This window comes from Xiphophorus maculatus, chromosome 6 (assembly GCF_002775205.1).
Source record: "Xiphophorus maculatus strain JP 163 A chromosome 6, X_maculatus-5.0-male, whole genome shotgun sequence".
Lineage (NCBI taxonomy): Eukaryota > Metazoa > Chordata > Actinopteri > Cyprinodontiformes > Poeciliidae > Xiphophorus > Xiphophorus maculatus.
The window spans coordinates 20,542,960-20,567,392 of record NC_036448.1 but is presented as its reverse complement, the minus strand read 5'-3'; the positions used below and the strand labels follow the sequence as shown (position 1 = coordinate 20,567,392).

Sequence of the window (24,433 nt, the reverse complement as noted above, 5' to 3'; positions counted from 1 at the left end):
ATAGCACCTTCCACAAATATGTTTATTCTGGCACGTTGCCACCAAATAATAAAAATAATTGTATTTTATTGGGATTTTATGTGATTGATCCTTGCTGAATAGAGAAAATGAAGCATAGTTTTACATTTTCAATATGATTGTGAAGAGTCTAAGGTTGCGCTCACACTGCAGCCCGAAGTGACCTAATAACAATTATTTTATTTATTTATGTTTTTGCCTTAATGCGATCTGTATCTGATCTTTTCATGACAGTCTGTACAACACGGGTCGGATTTTTTCCGAATGCGACCCAGGTCCGATACTTATCTTTTCAAATGTGACCTGAATCTGATTGGCCAGATCGCATTTATCTGTCCTGAACGTCACTGATACTCGACAAACGTCACTATTCTGCGTCCTGATACGCGCAAGCGGGAAGAAAAACAACAACCATGGCGGATGATAGCGAGGATTACCTTGTTAAAGTGCTGGCTCCGGTCGCACAACAATTTAAAAGTCGTAAGTTATGCTACACCGTTATCATCCATGTTGCTAACACTGAGCACTACTTTTTATAGCAGTTGGCAAAACACTGAGCGCGCCCTCTACTGCGCATGCGGGACACTTTCAGGTCATTTACAGTTCACACCGGAGAACGCATATAGGCCACATATATTTGTAAGTGTGAACGGCCACAGCCAAAAAAATCCGATTTGACAAGAAAAAAGAAATTGGTTTCACTTCGGGCTGCAGTGTGAACGGAGCCTAACTCTGTGGAATTTAATCTCTGCATAAATCCAAAGATTAAAGATCAAGGAACCTTATCTTTTTAGGTTATACGACAGAATCTTGACTTTTAATCACCTTATAAAAACTCTTCAATCAAAACTGGAAAGATTAAGATACAACTGCTAATAAGATCACCATGTACCTAAAGTGTCAGGTTGGGATAAAGACGGCTCTAATTATTCACTGCAGCGATTTTAATTCTAACATGGTGACTCTGGAGGAGCTGCAGAGATCCACGGCTCAGGTGGAAGATTTGTGTCAACAGGATATTATTCATTTTGTCCAGAGATCTTACCAAGGGTTCACCTTCTAAAAAAACATAATTAAAATGTTTAACTCAAAGAGTATTGATATGCTGGAGTGGTCCAGTCAAAGTCCAACTGAGAAGCTGCAGGGGTCGCACATCCAAAAATGTGCAGTCAACTGTGTTTCTGACCCAAACAAATGCATTGGCACATTTACAGACTTTTCCTTGTAAAGGATTTTTTTTTTCTTAAACATTTATTGTTTTGGTCTATATAAAACCCCAACAATATACATTAATTTCTGAGGTAACATGACAATTTAAAATGTCCTTTTTGAAGGCAATATACAGATACTAGCAACATTAATGTAGGGAAACACAGAAACAAACATTAAATACAATTCTTTTATTATAATTACCCCTCATAAGCATTAAAAACCACTTGGTGACAACAGAAATTATACTGGTGATTCATGTCCTGTAAATCTGACATCTCAGCTGCCCACATGAAATATATTTTCACCTCAACACAACTCAGCCTCACACACCGACACACACACTTGGTGGTTATTCTGTGATTAAGCAGTTTATCCTCTCTGACTGCTGAGGTCTGCTGTTTGTTACGACCTCAGGTCAGGAGTGGGGGCGGGGGGAACACTGAACACGTTTCACTATTAGTTTCCACATCCAAAAATCCTTTATAATAATAGTAGCTAAAAACATACAAGAGCAAAAAAAAAAAAAAAAAGTGCAAATGCATGAAATGAGTTTTAACACAGCTGGTCACTCCTGTCCGATAAACTGCAGCACGTTTAGAGTCCAGTATTGTTTTTATAGAGCAGTTTTTCCATGAGACACATTCCGCCGACACAATAAGGCCAAATCTTAAGACAACATGAAAAAACTGCAGCAGTGAGCGGCGTTTTGTACCGTCCTATACTATTGTTATAGAAAGAGTACAATTAAAAACCATAGCATGCAAAATAAAAATATTACAAAACATGATAAATAGGAAAAATGTTTGAAGAAATATATATGTAAAAAAAAAAAAGACTGTTAACTCTGGGTTCAGTTTTAAAGGGTTTGCCATTACTGCAGTTTATAATGCAACAGGAAACAATCAAGTTTCAGTACCAGCAGCCTTTCCAAACGGAGATCTCAGCTCTGTCTTCATTATGACAACTGTTTTTTAAAACAACAGATTGATTAGACCAGTAAGGCCCAGTTAAACCCGTTTGCAGTACAGAAAAGCCATTTTTGTTCTTTTTGAGTTTGGCGATGGTGTCGGTTTAAGAGCCACCAAAACATTCAGAGTTGATCTTTCCAGTCACACGTCATCTGTTGGGGCATTTTTACAGAAATGAGAGACAACAGCGACGGGAGATTATTTACAAGATTATTATTATTTTTTTTTTAATTAAAAAAAAAAAAATCTGTTTACAGATTTAAATTTTCACATTTGAGAAGCTGAGATTTATTTTCTCATTTAATCAAATTATCCAAGTTTGCAGATGTTCATGTGTTCCCCGTCGTAACATACTTATGTTGAATCCATGATTCCAAGTTGACTGTAAGCTCCTGCTAATGTCGCCGATCTTTTAGCAATAATAAGAGAGAAAACACTTTATCAGTCAGCAGAGTTGAAATTTTCTTTCATTACAGATGTGGACAAAAGTGCCAAAATAAACTGAAATGAACTCATTGTATTGCATGTAAGATCTAATCTAGATTTGATTTTTTTATAAATCCAACACTTAATTGAAGTGCTTTTTTTTTTAAGTGGAGAAAAAATAAATAATTGCTGGTCTTGATTATTTCAGAAACTTATGGAAACAAAGCCACAGCAAATACGAGTTATAATCAAAAGTAAAAGTGGAATATTATTAAGCACGGTGGAGAATCTGTGACACTCTTGGCTTTTGTTCTGCAAAAATGTCAAGCTTGTTGACATTTTCTATTAATTTGTTAAACTGAAAAAAAAACAGCTTTCTTTTATCTCTGTCATCATTTTCAACAGTTTCAAGGATAATTTTGGTAAAACATTATTCAGTTTTTTCTCACCCATGCTGCTGCAATAACAGCTGAACTTATTTTAAGGTGTTTTTTTCACACATCTTTACCAGCAGTTTAAACAAACCTTTACTTTTCTCCGTCTCAATACATTTTCGATTGTAAAAAAAAAAAAAAGAATGAACCGAACAGTTCTTCCCTTTTTGTATCAAGAGAACCTTGGATCTCCATTGAGAAGCCTCAGGAAAATTCATGTATACAAATCAATATGTAGCGAATCTAAAGATGTACTAGTTGCTGATTTTCTTGTCGCTCGTCTTCGGTGTCGGTGGCTTTTCCTCCGTGTCGGCCGCCTTGTTGCTCTCGCCGGCTGTTTCCGGGGTTTGCTGCTCCGCTTCGGACGGGAGTCCCTCCGTCTGCGGCTCGGCGGTCTGTGTGGGGTTGATCGGTGCGAGGACTATGGGAGGCTGGAGGGGGACAAAAACAAAAAATATGTGTAAAATAAAACGTCTGAAATGTTGTTAGACTAAAAAAAATGCAATAAGAACAGATACAGAGGACCTGAAGGTAAACAGAAAAACATTTACAGTAATCCCTCTGGCACAATAAAATGCCAAATTTCTGGAGCTCTTTGAGGTCAAACTGTTGTCAGAGGTATTGCTGTTGACTGAAAAGCAGAAATCCCACGGAGATCGTGAGTTCCACTGAGATAAACATGCCAGGTTACTTCAGGATCACGATCTGCTGCATGGTCACTCGCTTCAACAGAAAGTAAAAGCTCTGCTGCTGAGAAAAATCAACACAACAGGAAGGGACTTTAGGTGAGGTAAGCATGATTTAATTAAAAGTAAAGAGCCAAGCCCAGATACCTGCAGTGACATTCACAGACAGCAGACTACAGCACACCCACAGTCAGATAAAGGCCAGGGGAGGGACAGCGAAACAGAAAGAGACGTTGGAGTGGCTGGTGTTACTCAACTTGAAATTCTACTTCACTCTGCATAGCTTTTCTTTTTTTAAAGTAGGATGTTTTTTTTTTTTAAATCGTCTTTTGTCGCTCTCTCCCTCTCTTTAATTAAAGTCTTTTTGTTCTTCCGCAGTAGGCAGTCATATCAAACTGGTATTCACCACAAATCCACTTCCAGTCCAGAACTGACGCAGCTCCCTGCGCCACAGCGCCACGGCGAGGCTGGTGAGCAGCGTGCAAGGCACCAGGTAGAGCAGCGCCGGCTGGCCCATCTGCATCAGGGCCAGCGCCACGAAGGTGATCAGCAGGCCGATGCCGTATGCTGACGGGAGAGGAGAGAAAATCCAACTTTTAATAACAGTTCTGTACAGTCGCTGGGGAGAAATCGTTCTCTTTACAGGGTTTCCAGCAGTAAAGCTCAAGAACTCTTCAAGCATTTTCAAGGTAAGTTTTCAAACTTTTCCAGCACCACACAATGGAGATGAAAATAAAACATTTATTAATGTTATTGATAATGTTTTGTGTGCATCAGACTATCATGAGCAAGTCGTGAACATGAACGAGTCTTCATGAATGTTTATGACGATCAGGAAGTGCCATTAGGTAAATAATGACTCTTTAAATGCAACTTTGCTTTAAAAGTGTTTAAAACAGTCAAACATTTATAAAGACTCCTTCATGTTAATCAATCAACTTTATTTGTACAACACATTTCAGCAACAAAGCATCTCAAAGTGCTTCACATCATAAAAACACAAAAATACAAAGTCAGCAATTGAAACTACATTTTGCCGTCATTAGATTACCTAACCCTATTAGACATCAGATTGTTGATTAATGTTTCATTGATTGTTTCAAAAGCAACTCCAGACGGCTGAGTTTTTAGTCTAGCCTAAAGGCTCTCAGTGTTTCAGCTGTTTTGCAGTTTTCTGGAAGTGTATTCCAAATTTGTGGTGGATAGAAGCTGCATGCTGCTTCTCCGTTGACAGTGTCATGTCTGTCTTATGCACGTCAAATAAAATATTACTCTGTGTTCTACATTATACAGCAGGGACAAGGTAAACTGTAAGCGAGAGGCGCGTTTCTCTCACATACCTTACATCTGACTGGTCTGAAAATAAAACCCTAAATTAACAAAATAAATGTATAAAATATAAGAATCTTTATTTCAATTAAATAGATCAATAAGTCATTGAGTCATTAGGAATAGAAAATATTTATTATGTTGGAACAATCCTAGTAAATTGGGACCAAATTGAATGTTTAAACACATTATACAAATAAATAAAATAAAGCCACTGAAAAGAAAATCCCTAAAAATGTTCTTGCTATGTTTTCTTGCATTTAGCAAATAGAAATAATTTTGGTGATCCTAACTAGCCCAAAATAAGAAAAGTTTTTTTCTGATTTACCTTCAGACTGTGAGTAATGTGTCAACTGAAAATAATGTTTTCCAAATTCAGGCTTTTAATCAAACATTAGATTGTACTTCATTATAAAACTGTGCAGCTTTAATATCGAGCACTTTATACAGAAATCAGGCACTTTCCAAACCTTAACACCTAAATGAAATTAAAGCATTTTCAGGATTTAAGTCACCTTATGAACCCTGGATAACAACTTCATAATTATGCTGTTTTTTGTTTTGTGTCGATCTCATTAAATCCCAATAAGATGCTTTAAAGTTTGTGGTTTGTCGTGTGAGAAAATTAAAAGAATGTGCATTTGAACAAAACGCAAATGTAGTAGATTTAGGTCTGCGTTCAATTCATCCTAATATCTTATTACAGACTATGAAATAAATGTTTTATATTTACCATCCCATCATAATCCAAGCAGATGAACTTACCGATAGTACAGGCCACAAAGTAGATCCTGGAGGACTGGGTTAAAATGTCAAATCTGTGACAGTACGCCACCAGGAGACCTGAGAGGGGAACAGAACCACCGTCTCCATGTCAGGTTGAAGCTAACCAACAAGACGTGAGCAAAAAGATTTTAAAAATGTCACCTGGCACTAAGATATCCCCAAAGCCCAGGAGGGAGAAGGGCCGGTCGCAAAGAGCCAGAGGAGAGGAGTTTAACCTGGGCACTTTGAGCACCATGGGCAGCTGAAGACACAAACAGAGTCAGTGTTCACTTCGCCGCTGAAACCCGGAGGAGCACAATCATCAGAGTGCTCACCTTTTCATGATGGGCGGAGTCCGAGGGACCAGCCGCAACCTCCACCATTATGCTCTCCCCGCTCTGTGAAAAACAACCCAGGAGGAGAATCAGACAGAAAACTACGACTCTTGTTTGTTTTTACTCCAGCCGAGTGTCATCGTACCTTTGTGAAGAAGGGCGTAATAAATACGAAGAAAACGTCGTAAACAAACAGAACCGACAGTAGTAAAGTGCAAGCCTGCCGGAGAGAAAGAAACGGGTTAAATTTATGACTTATTCAGGCAGCTGTTGTAAATGGTTCTGATCCGTCACCTTGAACGTGGGCAGCCGGACAGTTTTGAGCATGTAGAGACAGAAGGCGATGCCCAGCGTGTCCTGCAGCACCCAGGCCCACCTGGAGGGCACAGCAGAGAGGAGCCGCCATCAGCCCGCGGCGCCAAAACAAACAAACACAGCTGACCCATGTGTCTCCACATTATTAAGAATTTATTATAAAAGCAGAAACCGTCTGGTTTTTCTAGGACCGGGCGATAAATCGGTAAAACTGATTTGTTGAATTTTTGTTTTTTGAAAATGTGGATTTTTTTTCTCAACTATTAAAAGTCCGTGTGTTTCCATAGTTCGTAGTGATGTCAGCCCGGTTAAGACCCGCCATTTTGTTTGAGAAGCGTAATTTGTCAAACAAATTACACTTGTTACGCTTGTTCAAAGTCAAGAAAGTCCATTTCATCACTTTGAAAGTATTAGTGCCAGGTTATGATTTTTGTACCTTTTTTTTAAACTACCAGAATAAATTCATAATATTATGAAAACTAACACAAAACAATAAAAAATTACAATTAAAATGAGGAATTTTGCACAGCAAAAACACCAAATCTTACCAAGTATTTTTAGTCTAATTTCTAGAGCAAATATCTGATCTCACTTGAAATAAGACAAAACTAATTTAGAAGTTACTTTTCAGCAAGATATAAAAGAATATTTTAAGTAAATCATTTCTTAATATTGATAAAAAAAATTACTAGTTTCATTGGCAGATTTTTTTCACTTATAACAATGGAAAAATGTCTTGCTATAAGTGAAAAACTGCCAATTGTTCACCAATATTAAGGAATTATTCACTTAGAACATTTTTCTGTATCTTGCTGCAAAATTACTTGTAAGTTAGTATATTTCAACTAAGACAAAACAGAGATTTTAATTAAGATATTTGCACTAGAAACTAGACTAAAAAAATACTTAGTGAAATTGTGTTTTTGCAGTATGCATAGGTTTTACAAATAATACTTCATACTTAATAGAAATACAAAATCTTTTATGAAATTATCATCAGCATGAAATTATCATCAGTAGCAGAAATTTGTATTTGAAACAGTTGTAAATCAAATAAAGAACCACAAACTAAGCTGGCAATTTGAGATTGTGGAAATGAAGCTTTTTTTTCCTCATTAAAGAAACTTTTTTCTAATAATTTCAATATTTTCCTGGTGAAATTGCGTTTTTATTCTGCTATTGTGAGTATTTTCTCGTAGTTAGCACAAAAATCCTCACAGCCCGACCTTAACACTCTGTCCAACAACTCACAGCAGTGACGACTGAAATAAAAGCCACATTTTGAAATTATTTTGTCATTTGTAATTTCTCTTTTAGAAAATAAAGCAAGAAAAAAAAAGTGAATATAGAATCTGGTATATATATTGTATAAAAGGATGTCTAAGTCATATCGCCCAGGCCCATGTTTTCCTCTCATTTGTCATACAGGAAGCACATCTGCTGGTTTCAGACTCACTGGTCTTCGTTGCGAAACACCATCCAGACGACGCTGATGCTGATGCAGATGGCCGACAGCAGCAGTGCGCGGATCTGCGGACGCTTGTGCAGGTAAGGCCAGTTGTTCTCTGGGATCCTGTTTTCCATAATTTAGACATCGGTTAGCCTGCCGCTAACAATCACTGTCGCTGCAGGATTTGTTTGTTTCTCTGTCTTAACTGTTTACGTTCCACAACTCATGCTAGCATCTGTTTCTCTTTATAAATCTACACACTTCTAATTACTGGAGAGACATTTTGTCACATCACAACCACAAAATTTAAGAAATTCACTCACTATAAAATACATTTTGGAGGAATATGTTGACAGCTCAAATCCATTTCTTCAGCAAGAAGGATTGACAGAGCTGAACACAAAGCAAGAAGAAAAGCTGCTGGAGGCTGGAAAAGTAAAAGCTTAGTGATGGCAAAGTCAAGTCCAAAGAATCTGTGAAATAAGCATTAAGAATTCTGCTTATATTCTAACTGAGATCGAGTTATTTTGTAAAGAATGGTCAAGAATCTTACTTTGGTGGTAGAGGCAAGCACTAAAAGACCGGCAGCTGTAACTGAAGCAAAATGTGCCGACTCACAGGCACTGAACAGCACAAATACTTGCCACACTTTTCAGGTTTCCATTTCTAAATAGAATCCAAACCACCTTCCACCACTCTGTGCTGGTCTATCATACCAAATCTAAACAAAATATTCTGAAATTTGTGGTTTTAATGGAACAAAATGTGACTCTAGTGTCATTAGAAATGTTATTTTAACAGATTATAGAGCATCTTATTGGGAATGAGGAGTATTTTATCAGTATAATGTCAGCTGCACTCACCTGCACTTGCAGAAAGGAATCCTCCTGACGAAAGGCCACAGGCAGCTGTAGAGGCCGACGGAAGAGGCCACACAGAAGATGGCGATGACCCAAATGGCTGAACAACCAGACATCAGCAGCAGAAAATTAACTCAAATTAACTTTCTAGGAGCAATGAAATGATACATCTCTTTGCGCCTTTTCTGAATTCCTATGTTTGTGCGGCGTACCGAGGTAGTCATAGAAGAAGTAGAGCAGCACCAGCATGTTGCAGCACATGAAGACGAACACACAGATCATGATGGGTGTGACGTCCACTGTCTCCTCGTCCTGCTTCTCTGCGCCGTCGTCGCGTTTATGCTTCATGTAACGCCTGAAAATAAGATCAGAAGCTGAAGAGTCTCGAACTGAGTCGGCATTTCAGCTTCTGATGATCCATTTTACTACATGTTTCAAGCGTCAGAGACCCCCATCTGACTGGGCCTTCTGTCATCTCGGCTCAAACCTGTGAGTCGCTCGCAGCTTCAGATGAACTACACAGGCTGCATTTTTCTCTATTTCATATTTGCAAAAATATTTCTGCTCACACCCTAAGGGTGAGGGGGAATCCCACTTACTTCTTGCGATCTCTGCTGCCGGCCCAGTAGCCTCCGACGGCCACGGTCCCCACCGCCATCAGGAAGATTATCACCATGTTGTAGTCCAACACCGGCTCATTGGGAGCATACATGGCAACAAGCCTCCCCTGACCGAAAGTCTGGACGAGTTACAAACAATGAGATGAGTCTGGGTTACTAAATCTTTTAAATCTAAGGGTTTCCCACTTAGATTTCCAACCATTTTCAAGGTTACATTTTCAAACTTTTCCAGCCCCACACTTTAGTGATACAGTTTTGGTTTTAATTCACTATTATAACATCATTTATTCTGTTATTAATAATGTCTTGTCTTAGTATTCTACATACAAAGTGAACTAAAGTATAACAAAATGTTACAGTTTGAGAATCTCACACACCTTATACAACTGACAAATTTAACAAAATCTCAAAAACGTATAAAATGTAAGAAATCCATTATTGCAATTACACAGATCAAAACCTCATTAAGTCATTAGGAACAATAAATATTCACTACATTGTAGTAATCAGTTTGTGTTAACCTTCCTGCTCCACATAAATAATCACTTGACTTTCTGTAAGGCATCTTTTCACCTGAAAGTTTATTACGACTTTATTTCAAAACTGTGCAGAAAGATCATCAAGGACTTTCTTTCCAAACCTTGCAAACACTTTATTTGAAATTCAAACACCTGTAAAACCCCTGAAATATCAGGAAAATCCTCACCTCGCTTATGTCCAGCATATCAGCGTAGCTCAGCAGAGCTACAGGAATGTCTATCTCCTCGTACTGGGTCTTGTTTCCTGCTGGTGGAGTCTGTGAAACACACACACACACACACACACAGAATCAATAAAATGGACTGGAAACTGATCAACACACTGTGATGGTAAGTGAACATCTTACCAGCCTGTCTTTGCTGACGATCAGGATGCCCTTGGCTCCATTGATCTGGGCCAGGCGGACCTTCTCGTAGAAGGTGCAGTTGCCCCTCATCACCATGGGGATGCGGTTTGGGAAGCCCCCCTCTGGGACCTCGGAGGGCGAGCAAAGGACCGACGACGTCAAGTCATAGATCTGAAGACGGGACTGTGGAGGAGAAAGATCAGAGCGATTAAAACGAAACTGAAAAAAAAACCCCAACAAACTCTTATTTCATACAGGTGAAAGCTGCTGTTCAATTTTATTAAAAAAAAAACAAGTTTATATTTCTTATGATAATTTAAGTTTATTAGAATACAATGTATTATTTAACAATTAAAACTTCTCATTTGTTATATTAGTCACTATACTAACGCCCTCTTGTAAATTTGCACATGAAATTGCTTATCAGACAGTTAAGCAGTTTCTTTTTACCTCATTCGTATTATTCTTTTACTATATTGTTTTTGTAAATAAGTTACATCTGTATTGTTTTATTTTTTAAGTAAACAGTTGAACTTTGTCAAGAGGATCCAGTCTGGGTTTTCTTTTTTTGTCATCAAGTGGACAGAATAGGAAACACAGAGAGCGTCAAGCTTATGGCTTCATTAATTTGGAAATGACAGATAATCTTACAAGCCAAAAATGAAATTCTTTCTCAACAGGAGAGAAAAGCACAAATGTCTGTATTCATTTTGGATTTAGAGGTTTTCTGCAAGTTCTTTGCTGGAATCTCAGGAATTTCCAACATCTACACCGTAAATGTAACTTTTGTTACTATAATGTAACAGACGTATACAGTAAATACAATGTTTTGCAAAGGTTTTCATACGCCTTGAACTTTTCTCTCAAGTCTTTTGCAGCTTCTAACAAGGATTTTACAATATTATTCTGAATTTAGCTCCATTAATTAACTCTGAACAGCTTCTATGTGGAAAGAAAGCAATCCCACAGCATGATACTGACACCACCATGTTTTACCTTGGAAATGGTGTGTTCAGTTTGAGGATTAGTTTCCATTCTTGGTTGCTTATATGAATAATGTGTTATGTGAATGAGATATGTTCTAACGCAACTCTGCTCTCCTTTAAATGTTTGCCCTCCAAAGTTTCTCTAACAAGCCATTGAAGGCGTCCCATTAAATATGAAGATTACATCTTTCAAAAGTTGGTTTATTAATGTTGACTTTTGGTTGCACTGGATTTTATTTATCCAGAGGATATTATTTCAGAGTGAAGGCCTGTGAATAAAACTGCTGGCCACACCATTTAGATTTCTCTTCCTCAACTTTACAATACTTCGTATTGCTCTATCACATAGCATACATTGGAGTTTGTGGTTGTGACATGTCAAAATGTGAAGTACAAATGGTAGTTTTTCAAAAGGATGTTGTGTCAGTAGTACCATCAGGATACTTACTGCTTTATTAAGGTCCTGAGGTAGACGTGCCCACTGGGAGTTGAAGAATATGCAGTAGTCCTTCCCATTGCTTTTGCCCGTATCACTGAAATGGGCCATGCCGTACTCTCCCACCACCTGTAAGCAGAAAAACATTGTTTCCGCTGAAGTCATGAGTGATAGGAGGAATAAACTGAGAAATTATGACACAAATATTCAGCAGTAGTAATGGTAAGATGTGTTAACAGGGTTTTATGCTCCTCTGAGCCCAATTTTCCATTTTGTAGTTTCGTTCTTACTGTGTAAGTAAGACATTCTCTAACAATGTCAAATTTAATTTCAAATAACCTATGACTGAGACACAAAAAGAGAAATGCAAAAAAAGAAGAAAAACCGTTTAAAAGCAGATAAATTATCTATCTGATTCGGAAAGAGTAATTAAAAGTTTGCCACAGCTGTTTTCTAACCTGGGTCGAGTTAGTTTTATAATTGTTTTCTAAAGGCAACGCAAGTCATCTGAACATATTTTACTCCTTTGGGCTCAGATTTCAAACCCGCTGCCATTTTTTAAAACCAACGGCACGTTGTAGATAAATAAATCTCTATTCGCTTCCGGATTATTCTGTGTTTGTGTTGGTTTCAGACATGCTTTGAATCAACAGCGACCCTCCTTTATTATAATAATGTCACTATCCACCGGTGACCTGTGGGTTTCCAGGGCCCACGGTGATCTCCGCAAGCTAACGTTCACATAGCATTAAAGCTAATGCAGAAAAAAAGCGATTACAGTACAGCAGCCCGACAATGTCAACTAGAAGACTTGCTTGTACAAATATACCGTTTTTAGTGAAACAGATTTAATCACTCTCACCCTCTGGATGAGGAAAGCGGCCCAAATCAGTGCTCCGGAAACCCTCATATCTCCGAGTTTGTTGTTGTTTAACCCATCAACCGACCAACTGCTCAGCTCGATCTCTAAGCTGCTGTTGGCAAAAGCCACGCCCTTTACAGTGTTAGCCATTATTTCATTGGCTGGTTTCATCAGGAGGTTATCAAGAGCGCAATTCCGATTGGGTTAGATTAAAATAAAGCAAAACATAGCTTTTACAACGAAAATATAACGTGGAACAGTTTGTGGGTTATTTTTCTCCCTAAACACGAATAGAAGTGAAACGTCACACTGTTACCGTTTTCACTTTCTGCTCTTACGTTGCAGTCATCATCTTCCCTGGTGGTCTAGTGGTTAGGATTCGGCGCTCTCACCGCCGCGGCCCGGGTTCGATTCCCGGTCAGGGAACATCTTTTTCAACTTTTGAGGATATTTTTTTAGTTGAGAAAGGGTGTTTGCATTTATTATCAGGATTAAGAGTCCAAGTTTCAAACTGTTCAATTACCGTTTTATCGGTGCAACTACAAAGCTAAATAGAACTTCATAAGACTGAATAAGTAAAAAAGAAAAGACAGGCAGCTGTAATTCTGCCTCATCTATTCATCAATGTCATTGTTATTTCACATCCGCAGCTCATAGCAGGACCCTTCTATAATCTTTATTGTTGCGTGCTCGATCTTGTTCTTCAGACATGATGCAGGAGACTTTCAGCCTGATGTCATTCCATATGTCCTTCCGTCTGGTGTATACTTTACCTGTGTCAAGACAGCCATCATTAACGGAACCTGAAGAATTTAAAACTTCACAATAAGAGATTATACGTTCACAGGCAATCGAGAATCTTTTTTTAAATCTGACTTTAAAAAAAAAATCTGTGACTTTTTAATTAATCATATAAATTTATTGTATAAATTCACGCTATTTATATCAGTCATGCAAGAAACTGATAGTTACCAACCCAACCAGGCATTGCAGACCTTTCAATATTATTATCTAACGCCTATGCTCACCACTGCATCTCAGTTTAGTCCAGACTTTGACTAGGCCGGTCCAAAACCTACACGTTTTGTTTTCAGCCATCTAGAAATGAACTTTGGATGATTATCTTTCTGCATTGCCCAAGTTTACTTAAGTTTAGGATTGTGAACAGATAGCTGATGAGTTTGAGCAGTCTATTTAAGGACATGCCGTGGCATCTTAATTTCAAAAATAGACTTTAACTAGGTCAGACGAAAACATTAATTTAATTTAACTGGTGTGCTTTGCCTTTGACTATGTAATAGTTTAATAAATGCCTAAATGATTATATAATCGTTTGAAATATGGTGAATTCAAATTCTTCTTGAATTTGAATTCTTGAATTTGCTTCTGGATTATTTTGTGTTTGTGTTGGTTTCAGAGATGCTTTGAATCAGCAGCGACCCTCCTTTATTATAATTCACTATCCACCAAATATTCTTCTTGATAAACTAAATTATTAGTTTATCTAATAAATGCATTTGTCATTTAAATTAACACATATAGAAATATAACTAAAATGCATATTTATTTGTTACATTTTGGCACTTAGCCCTTGATATTTGCAAATCAATTTCTTATTTTATTTGTTTTTATTTTAACTGTTTTTTTTTATTACTTTTTCAGTTTATTTTGGTATGCATACTCTCATTTTTGGAGCTCATTTGAATGTTAAGCACATTGTAATTTTTAAATTAATAAAATAAAAATCCATGAAATTCTCTGAAAATCTTTTACTTTGAAGGTGCACGCAGGAAGTTCTCTGTCTTAACGTCAATAAATTGATAAACCAGGCGATCCATTCAGCTAGTTGGATGAGGAATGCAGTAGCTATAGCGAACCGTACGGTGAGTATCCATTGCTGTAATGTTTTCTCTTTTAATATGACTAACTGTGTATTTTGCTGTCATAATTTGGGCTTTAGTAGCTTTTTGTGAGGTTTAAAACAACGAGAGCCGGTGTTTAACGCTAGGTTATGTACCGAGCTATAGCTAGCTGTCTTCCGTTGTCAGGATTCGTTTTGTTTCTTCTTGTTGCGTTGAAACTCCTTTAATCATAAACAAAATAATGAGATATGTGTGGCTTTTAGTTTGATTCGTGTTATCTGTAAACACGTTCGTCGTTCGGCTGTTTTATCGGTTGTATTTCTCAGGAAAAGCCCGTTTTTTTATTTTTGTAAAACCGTAACAAAAACGTTAATCGGAAATTGTGTCGTTCATAAAAGCCTTTACGAGTTAGGAATATTTTGTGCAGCGTGAAGAAACAAAAGGTAAGACATCTCTTTGTGAGGTCGCTCCGGGCCCTTTAATTGAGTCAGAGTTTGCTGAAGCAGGAGCAGGAGGTGATCTAAGTAAGACTGGTATGCAGAGGTCTGACATCAGCCCCAAAGTGTCTGAAAACTAAAGCTGTGGTTTCACTACCACCAAATAAGGAGGACAGGAGGCAGGGCAAGGAGAGCAGCTCCACATCCATAAACACAGGAGACTCTTATGCTGCTTTATAACTCGGGATATTATCTAAAAAATAAGGGACTGTTTTGCTCTTAGAGAAACAGCGATAATTTAAATTCATTTTAGTATTTAAATTCAAGAAGGAAAATTCATATTAGATGGACTGAGTACACAATTCTGTTTCTTAAAAATTGTGTTGCTGAAAGTGTTAACTTTGTTTTTTGACAATACTCTAAATATTTCCTATTTGAATCCTCAAGGCATCCTCAAGTTTTTTTTTTTTTTTTTTTTTGGCCAATCAAGCATGATTAATCTACTTATTAGTGCTCTGAGCAAATTATGAAGTTTGCCATCCATGCTGTTTTCCTATGTAAAAGCCACACTGGACCAACAGCAGCAGATGGTATAACTGTGGAACTTCAAGATGGACATAAAGCAACTTTTTCCTTCCACTCAACTTTCCATCTGTCAAAGAACATCTGACTTCCCATAACAACAAAACATGTCTATTATGACTCCTTTTTATTAAGAAGACATCTAATTGAATTCTATTGAATTAAAATACGACAGTGATGCATTTATACTCTATGTCATGTAAATTTTATTTATTTATTTTTCTCACTGACTGATTTGTATAGTTAATTTTCTCTTTACTTTGCAGGACACCTGTAGGACTTTCTCCCCGCACCGTTAGCATCAGCACCATGGCTGGCTTCAGACAGGAAGATGTTGAGCTCTACTACGAGATGGGAGAGGAGCTGGGCAGGTAGGAACCACTTCCACTTGACAGAAACATGTTTTTCAAGTGTTTAATTTCAATACAGTAGCCCTTTAGTGCCAGGCAGAATGCACGCCAAGCACTTTATGAAACTCTAATAAGGCTTCCTCAGCTGTATAGCTAAACTCCAGTGATCTATTTCTTGTAATTATGAGCGTATCTGGACCACACAGTTTATTGATCTGTCAGGTATGAACTCCAGGCTGCCAAAAAAAAAACGAGATCATAACGAGTTTGCATCAGCAACATAAAATATAATTGAATGCACTTTTATGCTGCACTGGACACTTTTAAAGACGAGTCATCTCTTTTTTTTTTTTTTTTTTAAAGACATTGACCCACCTTCCTGCCTTGGCTAATCTCTTTCTGCAGTAATGCAGCAGAAACTGTGACGTCAGTGGCTCTCGCTGTCCTTTTCCTCCTCTGCTGTGGTGGAGGGTTTCTAAACATCGAGACTGTGTCGGAGTGTTTTTGTTTGCTGAAACAAACTTGAATTAAATCATACAGGGAGAGATCCTGCTGTTATGTTTCCACTTCGGTTTCACTTTGATTTTTTTCTTTATAAATAACATTTCAGTTAATGTAGTTGTTTTTAAGTACAATTAAAATGGTTCTTTAGTGTTGGACTTGTTCTGAAATTATGCTGATATCAAGCTTTGCTTGCAAGATTCCTCTGTCTGGAAGGAGTCTCTCACTCTTAAGAAAATATCTGTTAGTATAATTTACAGTTAGAGTTTCAGAAAGGTACAGGCTTAATCAATATTTAAATATTCACTACTATACTAGCAGATACTATTTGCATTAGCATTGGCATTTAATGAAGCACTTGAATCTTCCTCAATTGTATAATTAAAGTGGCTTTTCTCCATGTTTGTGGAAGCTGGTTTGATCCCAAACATCCCAACCAGTTTCCTTTGACCTGGCAGATGGTGGAAAGTTGCACATAGTTAAATGTCCCACATCAAACTGTGTTTGAAATGTTAATCTGAAGCTTCTTGATCAGCCTCCCCCCTAGATCTCTGACATCAACCTGATTGTACATTTGTGGAAAATGGCTGAAAGCCAGAAAAATAACCATGTTTAAAGGGACTCTTCTTCAGTTTACTGATATAAATCACACTTTTTAAGTAAGTGGCATCCTCAAGAAGATTATTGTAAAGAAGAATGTTTGTTCTAAACGATATTTGCTATGATATTATATCCATACAGTTACCTTAAAAAAATTAGTAATGAATACGTTTTTTTTTAAATCCTAATGTTTATCATTATCACAATAGTATCAAAAAATAACACAATAAAGTTTAAAGTCTGTATCATCCACTCCTAGTTTGAATGCATCATTAAAAGTCCAAATTCAGTTCAATATTCATGTGCACCATGATTTCTACAAGAGGTTTGGTCTTCCCTCTCTTTCCAGTGGACAGTTTGCCATCGTCCGGAAGTGCAAGGAGAAGAGAACGGGCGTCGAGTACGCGGCCAAGTTCATCAAGAAGCGGCGCCTGTCGTCCAGCCGGCGTGGGGTGAGCCGCGAGGAGATTGAGCGCGAGGTCAACATCCTGCGAGAGATCCAGCATAGCAACATCATCACACTTAACGATATCTTTGAGAACAAGACGGATGTGATCCTGATCCTGGAGCTGGTATCCGGCGGGGAGCTATTCGACTTCCTGGCCGAGAAGGAGTCTCTGACCGAGGAGGAGGCCACGCAGTTTCTCAAGCAGATACTGGATGGCGTCCACTACCTCCACTCCAAACGCATCGCTCACTTCGACCTGAAGGTCAGCCATTAATAAAAGGGGAACTGGTGGGAAGTTAAAGGCTGCTGAGGGCTTCGGGTGTTAACCATGGTAGTTTTACCTGGAAAAAAATTTAACTAAGCTGGAAATTATACTGTAGAGTAAATGTGTGAAGAGTTAAAAAAAATAAATAAATAAAATTCCTAACTAGCTCTATAACAAAGTGTCTACTTTCTCAATGCGTTTCGGAGCTCTTCTGTAATCTGGGAAAGAAAGAATCGTTGGATTCAAGTCAGCAGATCTTAATCCGTCAATCCCTTTATTCTTCCTTCCATCCATTAAGCAGGTCGTTTATCCACCTTTGTGGAAAATTATGGAAATTGGACAAAAATAATTTTTGCCACTTTTAAACAAATTAGTAGTGATGAAATGTGTTTAATATTTGGGGATATCATTGTCATTGTGTGTTTAAATTACTTTTCCATTTAAAAGAAAAATAATTATCTGCATTGCTTTAATTCTCACGCTTAAAAATAACAACCAGCCATTTTCTGGCAATAACTGTGTGTTTATTGGTGTTTCGATTGTTAAGTCACATTCTACAGGCATCATTACCTAGCAACCCCAGCCCGTCACCTAGTAACCCAAGCTGAGCTCTAGTACGTTTGGTCAGCAGGTTTTACTGCTGTGCAATGGCTGCTGGAAAAGACAAGTGTTTTGTTGCTGACTTACCATCCAGAAGCCATTCGCTAAATTCTTATTGGTTGTGCAGGACGCTCCACTTCTGCTTTTCAAAGATGTATAGTTGTGTAATTGCGCATCTGTTTTCAGCCATTTTCACATGTGAGGGTGAACGTTGAGTTTGGGCAGCGTGGACAGCAGCAGCTTATATGGATTTAAAGCGACAAGACGCCCTGAAACATCTCATTCTAAAATAGGCAGAGCTGAGCAACTAAAATCTCATTATCTAAGAATGATTTTGTGCTAAAAGATGTAATGAACACGTTCTGTATATCCTACAGACCTATCCTACCAAGGAAGGTCACCTTTAAAGGTAAAAATCCTTTTCTTTTTTTAATCTTTCAGCCTGAGAATATTATGCTGCTGGATAAGAACGTTCCCAACCCCAGGATCAAGCTGATTGATTTTGGGATCGCTCACCAGATCAAAGCTGGGAACGAGTTCAAGAACATCTTTGGGACTCCAGAGTTTGTCGGTAAGGCCTCACAGCTGCACTCTGAGTTTAAACCTCGTAAGTGGAAAATGTTTAGCTTCAGATCACATCTGGTTTGAATTAAAGCTTTCATTCTTTCATGCTTTTTACAGCACCAGAAATAGTCAACTACGAGCCTCTCGGCCTGGAGGCAGACATGTGGTGAGGAGTCTTTTTTTTTGTTTGTTTTTGTTTTATTTTCCTCTCCTCATCTAGAGATGTTTACCAACCTGCCATTTTCTCTTTTCTCATCTCTTCCTGCTTGCAGGAGCATCGGAGTGATCACATACATTCTGTGAGTAAAGTTTCTCATCATAGCATTCGGTCGAATCATTTCTAAAGTGAGCGCTGACGGGAAACGTTTTGTCTGTCAGACTGAGCGGAGCGTCGCCGTTCCTCGGCGAGACCAAGCAGGAGACTCTGACCAACATCTCAGCTGTCAACTACGACTTCGACGAGGAATATTTCAGCAACACCAGCGAGCTGGCCAAGGACTTCATACGCCGCCTGCTGGTCAAAGACCCAAAGTAATAAAATAAATAAAACTCATGGATTCACATTGTTTAAGTTACTGGACCTTAGTTTAGAAGAAATGGTAACTTGATGAATGATTTCTGTTTGTGTAGGAAGAGAATGACAATTGATGACAGTCTGGAGCATCCCTGGATTAAGGTTGGCATTTTAATTATTAATTATTTCACTGTTCTCATTAAAACTTAGAAATGGTTCTTAGTAGATCTACTGACTTGTTTAATCAGTTTTTCTATGCTTTTATTATTGTTGTAGTTTTCTCCTCCTGTGAGCAGATTGTACTGGTTACCAGAAACTGTTTATGGGATGTTTGGAGTCTCATTTAAAGTCCAGGGAGTTTTTCTTAGGGTTTTCATGCCAGCTGGAAAATTCAGGAAATGTTTTCCCAAGTCTGGATAGATTAAGAAATTAGAAAAAAAGTTTTTTTTGTTTTTTTTTTATCCACCATTCCATCCATTAATCAGTTAATTCATTTGTCTATTATCCATCCATAAACGTATCCTTCCTTCCTCTTATCATCCATCAATCTGTTATCCTTGTAACCTATAATATAATTATCAATTAGTCTGTCTCTGTCCATTATTGATCAATCCTTTATGCCTTCTTTCCTCCATCCATTTATCCGCTCATCCTTCTGTCAGTGCATTCGTCCATTTCTTTATCTGTTATCCTAAGTAACCAGTGATCCAGTTATTCTTCCATCTTTTTGTCCGTCTAACTATCCGGTTATGTAGTACGTGTTTATCTCCGTTGACATTTCTAGATTCTGCATTTAAAACTTGAACTCTTAGCGCTGTGGTCGTTAATTATTTTTAAATAAGACCTATTGTGCAAAGTTCTCATGTTTGTACTTCCATTTGGGTCTCCACGGATTCTGAAAACAGCAAAAGAAAAAAGTAAATAAAACAGTCAGCTGTTTTTCAATAATGTATTTCAATGTAGCGTCACATTCGACAGGCACTGAACGTTACCTATCAACCCCAGCCGAGGCCATCCTGCTGCCTAGCAACCCAAGCAGAGTTCCAGCACATTTGGTCAGCTGGTTTCACTACTGTAATAATGGCTGCTTGAAAAAACAAGTGTTTTGTTGTCGACTTACCATCCGGAAACCACTAGCTGCGTTCTTGGTGGTTGTGCAGTAGGCTCTACTTCTGCTTTTCAAAGCATGGTGTATGATTTTACATCTTTTTGCAGCCTTTTTCACATGCAAGCATAATAGTGAGTATGTGGCGTGGCCAGCAGCAAGTTATGTGGATTTAAAGTGACAAGAGACCCTAAAACAGTTCAAAATGGACAGAACTGATCAGACTAAAATCTCATTATCCAGGAAAAATTTTGTGCAAAAATTTACTGAACATAGACCTATCCTAACAGGGAAGGATAATAGATGATCTTTAACCTTTTCAGTTTATACCTTAGAGATGATTTGAGGACTCTGGTGGTTTTAGTCTGGCAAAGCATGAAATTCTGTCATAACATCTGTGGAGTGTCTTCTCAATTTCCAAAATTTGATTTCTTCAGGTTATCAAGAGGCGAAACGTGCGCCAGGAGGACCGGGATCACAAAACAGAGCGCCGTCGCCTGAAGACCACCCGGCTGAAGGAATACACCATCAAGTCTCACTCCAGCATGCCTCCCAACAACACCTATGTGAACTTTGAGCGTTTCTCCCAGGTGCTGGAGGAGATCGCTGCCGCGGAGGAGGGCCTGAAAGAGCTGGAGCGCAACCAGCGCTCCTGCCAGGAGGACGTGGCAGCGCTGCTATCCATCTACGAGGAGAAGGAGGGCTGGTACAAGGAGGAGAACCAGAGCATCTCCGCCGACCTCAGCCACATCCGCCAGGAGCTGCAGCGCTCCCAGACGCAGCGCAGGAAGTGCCAGGAGGACGCCCGGCTCACCATGCAGTCAGCCAACAACCTCAAGCGCAAGTTTGGGCGTCTGGAGAACCGCTACGACGCGCTCTCCGAGCAGGTGGCCTTGGAGGTCCGCTGGGTGGAGGAGCTGCTCAGGTCCATGTCTGCAGAGAAGGACGCCCTCGGATCCGGCAGCGTCCCCTGAGCTGAGCCGCCGTCCAGCCAAGACGTTTTCTCTCTACAGCTTCATCCCGCCCTTCTGCTCTGCTTGTTCTCAGAGGAGATAAGTGTCATCTCCACGCGCTTCGCTACTGCTGCTGCATATCGGGAAAATCTTCCACCATTTTCATCCCAGAGGGAAGGACGAGAATCTAAGAGGCAAACATGTTGAAGCCACTTCTGCAAAAGAAGGCTGTTATTTTTTTAAAAATATACATTAATTTATGATTTCTAGATATTTTAACGTACCATAACTCGGCTGTCATTTCAAACCGTGTTGGCGAGGAAGGAAATGACTCCCATTCCTTTGAGCATTTGTAGCCTGGTTTGTCATTTTAAAGACTAGCTAGTTTTCAATTTAACCCTTTGTGTTCCTGTTGATCTTCACCATATATGTAATATTATCAGATTTCTGAGGGATTCAGGTGTATTTATTCATGCAGTTACATGCATGTCTGGACTGAATGTCGATGCAATAAATTTAAAGCCTCAGCGCTGAATATAGAGCTTTAGGGTAACGCTTTATTTTACATGTCATGTAATTTAAATTGGATCACCTGTTAACTATTGAAACCGTTCTCCATCTCATTGGTGCCAAATCATTTATTTTAGCAGGAGAATAACTTGATATAGGTTTGAATTTACAGTAACTACTAAAATAAAGCATTACCTGATTTGAGAATGTATGAATCAGCCTTTGCAGTGCCTGAAAACAGATCAACCTCATCGTGGGCATTCAGCTGCCATCAGCTCAATCATTTTAGTCTTAAAATGCGACATGTTTTGCACAGTAGTCTTGTAGACCCAACGGTGTGCATGGAACCTTCTGTCAGTACATTCGGTGTAACTGCGTTCGTCAAGGCACACTTCAGACATTCCATTGACGAGTTTCACATCCAGCTACCACGTTCCCTGTGCAGGAATAGTGTTTTATCGTCTGTAGTATTTTTCAGTAGAGAAATGTACTCATTTGCACTTATAAAGCAGTTTCAGAATCTATTTTAATCTGTATCCTGATCTGTAAGTATTTCTGGGAACTGTTTCAAATAAAGAAACTTCAGCAAATTGTTTCTGTGTGGGAATCATTTTAACATAACTGCAAAAAATCAACAAAAAATATATATATTCAGATTCAGGCAGTAAACATTCTGTCCTCATGAATGAGGCCAAGAAGTTGGACTCGCTAATATTTACAGCTTGATTTGCACACACGGTATGTTCATACACTGTGAGCTTTTGCAGATTTTGTTATATTACATAAATTTTGTTAACCTGAGTGAAGTTGGTCCCTCAATCGTCTTCAAATCAGAGAAAAAGGATATCAAACGTTTGTGCAGCAAAATCTGTGCTGCTTTGGCTTTGAAGATACTAAAGACAGTTTAAAGGTCATTTTGATTTTGTAAAAGTAGGGAAGCTAGTTGACCTTTTGACCTTTACACTTTTATTAATATCTTCAAGGCCAAAGCAGCACAGATTTTGCTGCACAAAACCAGCACAAATGTAGGTGAGTGGGGGGGCTCGTTGACCTTTCATGACCTCTGGAAACATTTTTTAATGTCTTTAAAATGATAGTGACTCAAATGAAAATGTTTGCTGCACAAGTGTAGCACAAACGTTCGACACCGATTTTTGTCTGATTTGAAGATGATGGGCCAACTTCACTCAGGTGTTTTGTTAGCGTTTTTCATAAATCAGCACAAAGTAAAGAATAAAAATGAGAAAAATTGCACATTTTTTTCATAAGAATGGTTAACATAACTGGAACCGTAAAGGTCATTCTTGCTCCTTTGCTTTTATCATTTTTATAAATGATTTGGAAAGAAATTTGCTAAATGTAAAGTTCCACCTACTATATGGTGAAGATACTGTAATTTAAACTAATACAGCTCCTATTAAACAGGCTACTAAATCCAAAAAGGTCAGAACCATACCTGCTCATCACATCCACTTTCAGCGTCCCTAAAATTTGTTCAGAAATTGATATAAAAAACCTTTTTCTTATGCACAATTTGCAAAAGTCATTTACAAAAACAATTAATCCCATAAATGAATTTAAAACTTCATTTAGTGGTAGTTTTCTCTTATAATATTTTGCATTTTTGCCTAAAGGTTTGGTTTTGGTCTGATCTGTCCAGATCATCATCTTCCACATTTTTTTTTACAATACATTGTGGGGAATATATATTAAGTAGAAATTATTTTCAAAATGTTTTTTCAAGATTTGTCACGTTGTGTTCTTATTTACCATCTACAGTCTGTTTGGTAGATTTCCATAATGTTTAACAATAACTGTAAACATCATCAGTTGTTTATACGGTGAAAAATAGGAATAAACATGACAAAATCCAACCACAAACCGGAGATCAATGCAGACTGAGCAGTTTTTACTTTAAACTTTGAACTGTGCCCTCTAGTGGTTAATTACTGAAATACAAGTGACAGATTTATTTTTAAATAAAGGAGACATTAATAATGATAGAAAAAATAAAACATAATAAAAAAAAACTATATTAAAAATATATATAAATTAACAATAAAAACAAATCAAGAACAAAATTAAAATAATCTAAAGAATTTTATTACTATTGGTAGTAAATAATTTTAGCAATAATTATTACAATAGTGTAATTTATAAACTCACATGTCAACTTTTTCTTTGTTTCTAAATGATCCAAGTAATCTTTCTCAGAATAGTTTTTGAACAAATTAATAACTAATCACAAACTGCTTTAATAAAAATGAGTCTGATTTTTTTTACGCAAGACTTGTTACTCTGAAGACAGAAAGAGGAGAGGTATAAACCCTTAAATTAATATTTTATCAAGTAATTTATTTTCTGTTGATATGTAAATAAATAAATGTCATGTTACTTATACATGTGAACACATATACATTGTATTTTTCTACCATTTTGTAAAATTTTAAGTGGAAGTTAGCATAAAAGTGGATATGCAGCAAATTTAAATGAGCTTTCAAATGTATTAATTAATTCATTCACCAATAACACTGCGACATCAGTCATAACAGAT

The 24,433-nt window shown here is 37.9% G+C and overlaps 2 protein-coding genes and 1 non-coding gene across 11 annotated transcripts; 2 read left to right on the top strand and 1 right to left on the bottom strand.

Moving 5' to 3' along the window:
- Positions 1-1,403: 1,403 nt before the first annotated feature.
- sppl2b (signal peptide peptidase like 2B) lies at positions 1,404-12,700 on the bottom strand. 9 transcript variants are annotated; one of them, XM_023335903.1, is made up of 16 exons: positions 12,589-12,700; positions 11,739-11,855; positions 10,305-10,487; positions 10,125-10,214; positions 9,398-9,537; positions 9,011-9,153; positions 8,802-8,898; positions 7,945-8,061; positions 6,468-6,549; positions 6,319-6,393; positions 6,174-6,236; positions 6,001-6,100; positions 5,839-5,916; positions 4,151-4,311; positions 3,892-3,917; positions 3,496-3,808 (listed from the first exon to the last, which is right to left on the bottom strand). In XM_023335903.1, the coding sequence occupies exons 1-16, from the start codon at positions 12,634-12,636 to the stop codon at positions 3,784-3,786; spliced, it is 1,545 nt and encodes a 514-aa protein (XP_023191671.1). In that variant the 5' UTR covers positions 12,637-12,700; the 3' UTR covers positions 3,496-3,783. The 9 variants fall into 9 exon arrangements, 6 of the variants coding, with proteins under 6 accessions (XP_005806332.1, XP_023191671.1, XP_023191672.1 ...); XM_023335904.1 differs by having other exon boundaries at positions 3,496-3,805; XM_005806275.2 differs by lacking the exons at positions 3,496-3,808; positions 3,892-3,917 and adding an exon at positions 1,404-3,489.
- Positions 12,701-12,942: 242 nt separating this feature from the next.
- trnae-cuc lies at positions 12,943-13,014 on the top strand. The gene has a single exon. It is a non-coding gene; the product is annotated as a tRNA-Glu (tRNA).
- A 1,386-nt stretch (positions 13,015-14,400) lies between these two features.
- Positions 14,401-22,469, top strand: dapk3 (death associated protein kinase 3). Its single transcript, XM_005806274.2, has 9 exons — positions 14,401-14,471; positions 15,736-15,840; positions 17,270-17,630; positions 18,675-18,804; positions 18,915-18,963; positions 19,070-19,096; positions 19,176-19,328; positions 19,428-19,473; positions 20,854-22,469. Exons 2-9 carry the CDS (start codon positions 15,779-15,781, stop codon positions 21,388-21,390), a joined length of 1,365 nt encoding a protein of 454 aa, XP_005806331.1. The 5' UTR covers positions 14,401-14,471; positions 15,736-15,778; the 3' UTR covers positions 21,391-22,469.
- The last annotated feature ends 1,964 nt before the right edge of the window (positions 22,470-24,433 follow it).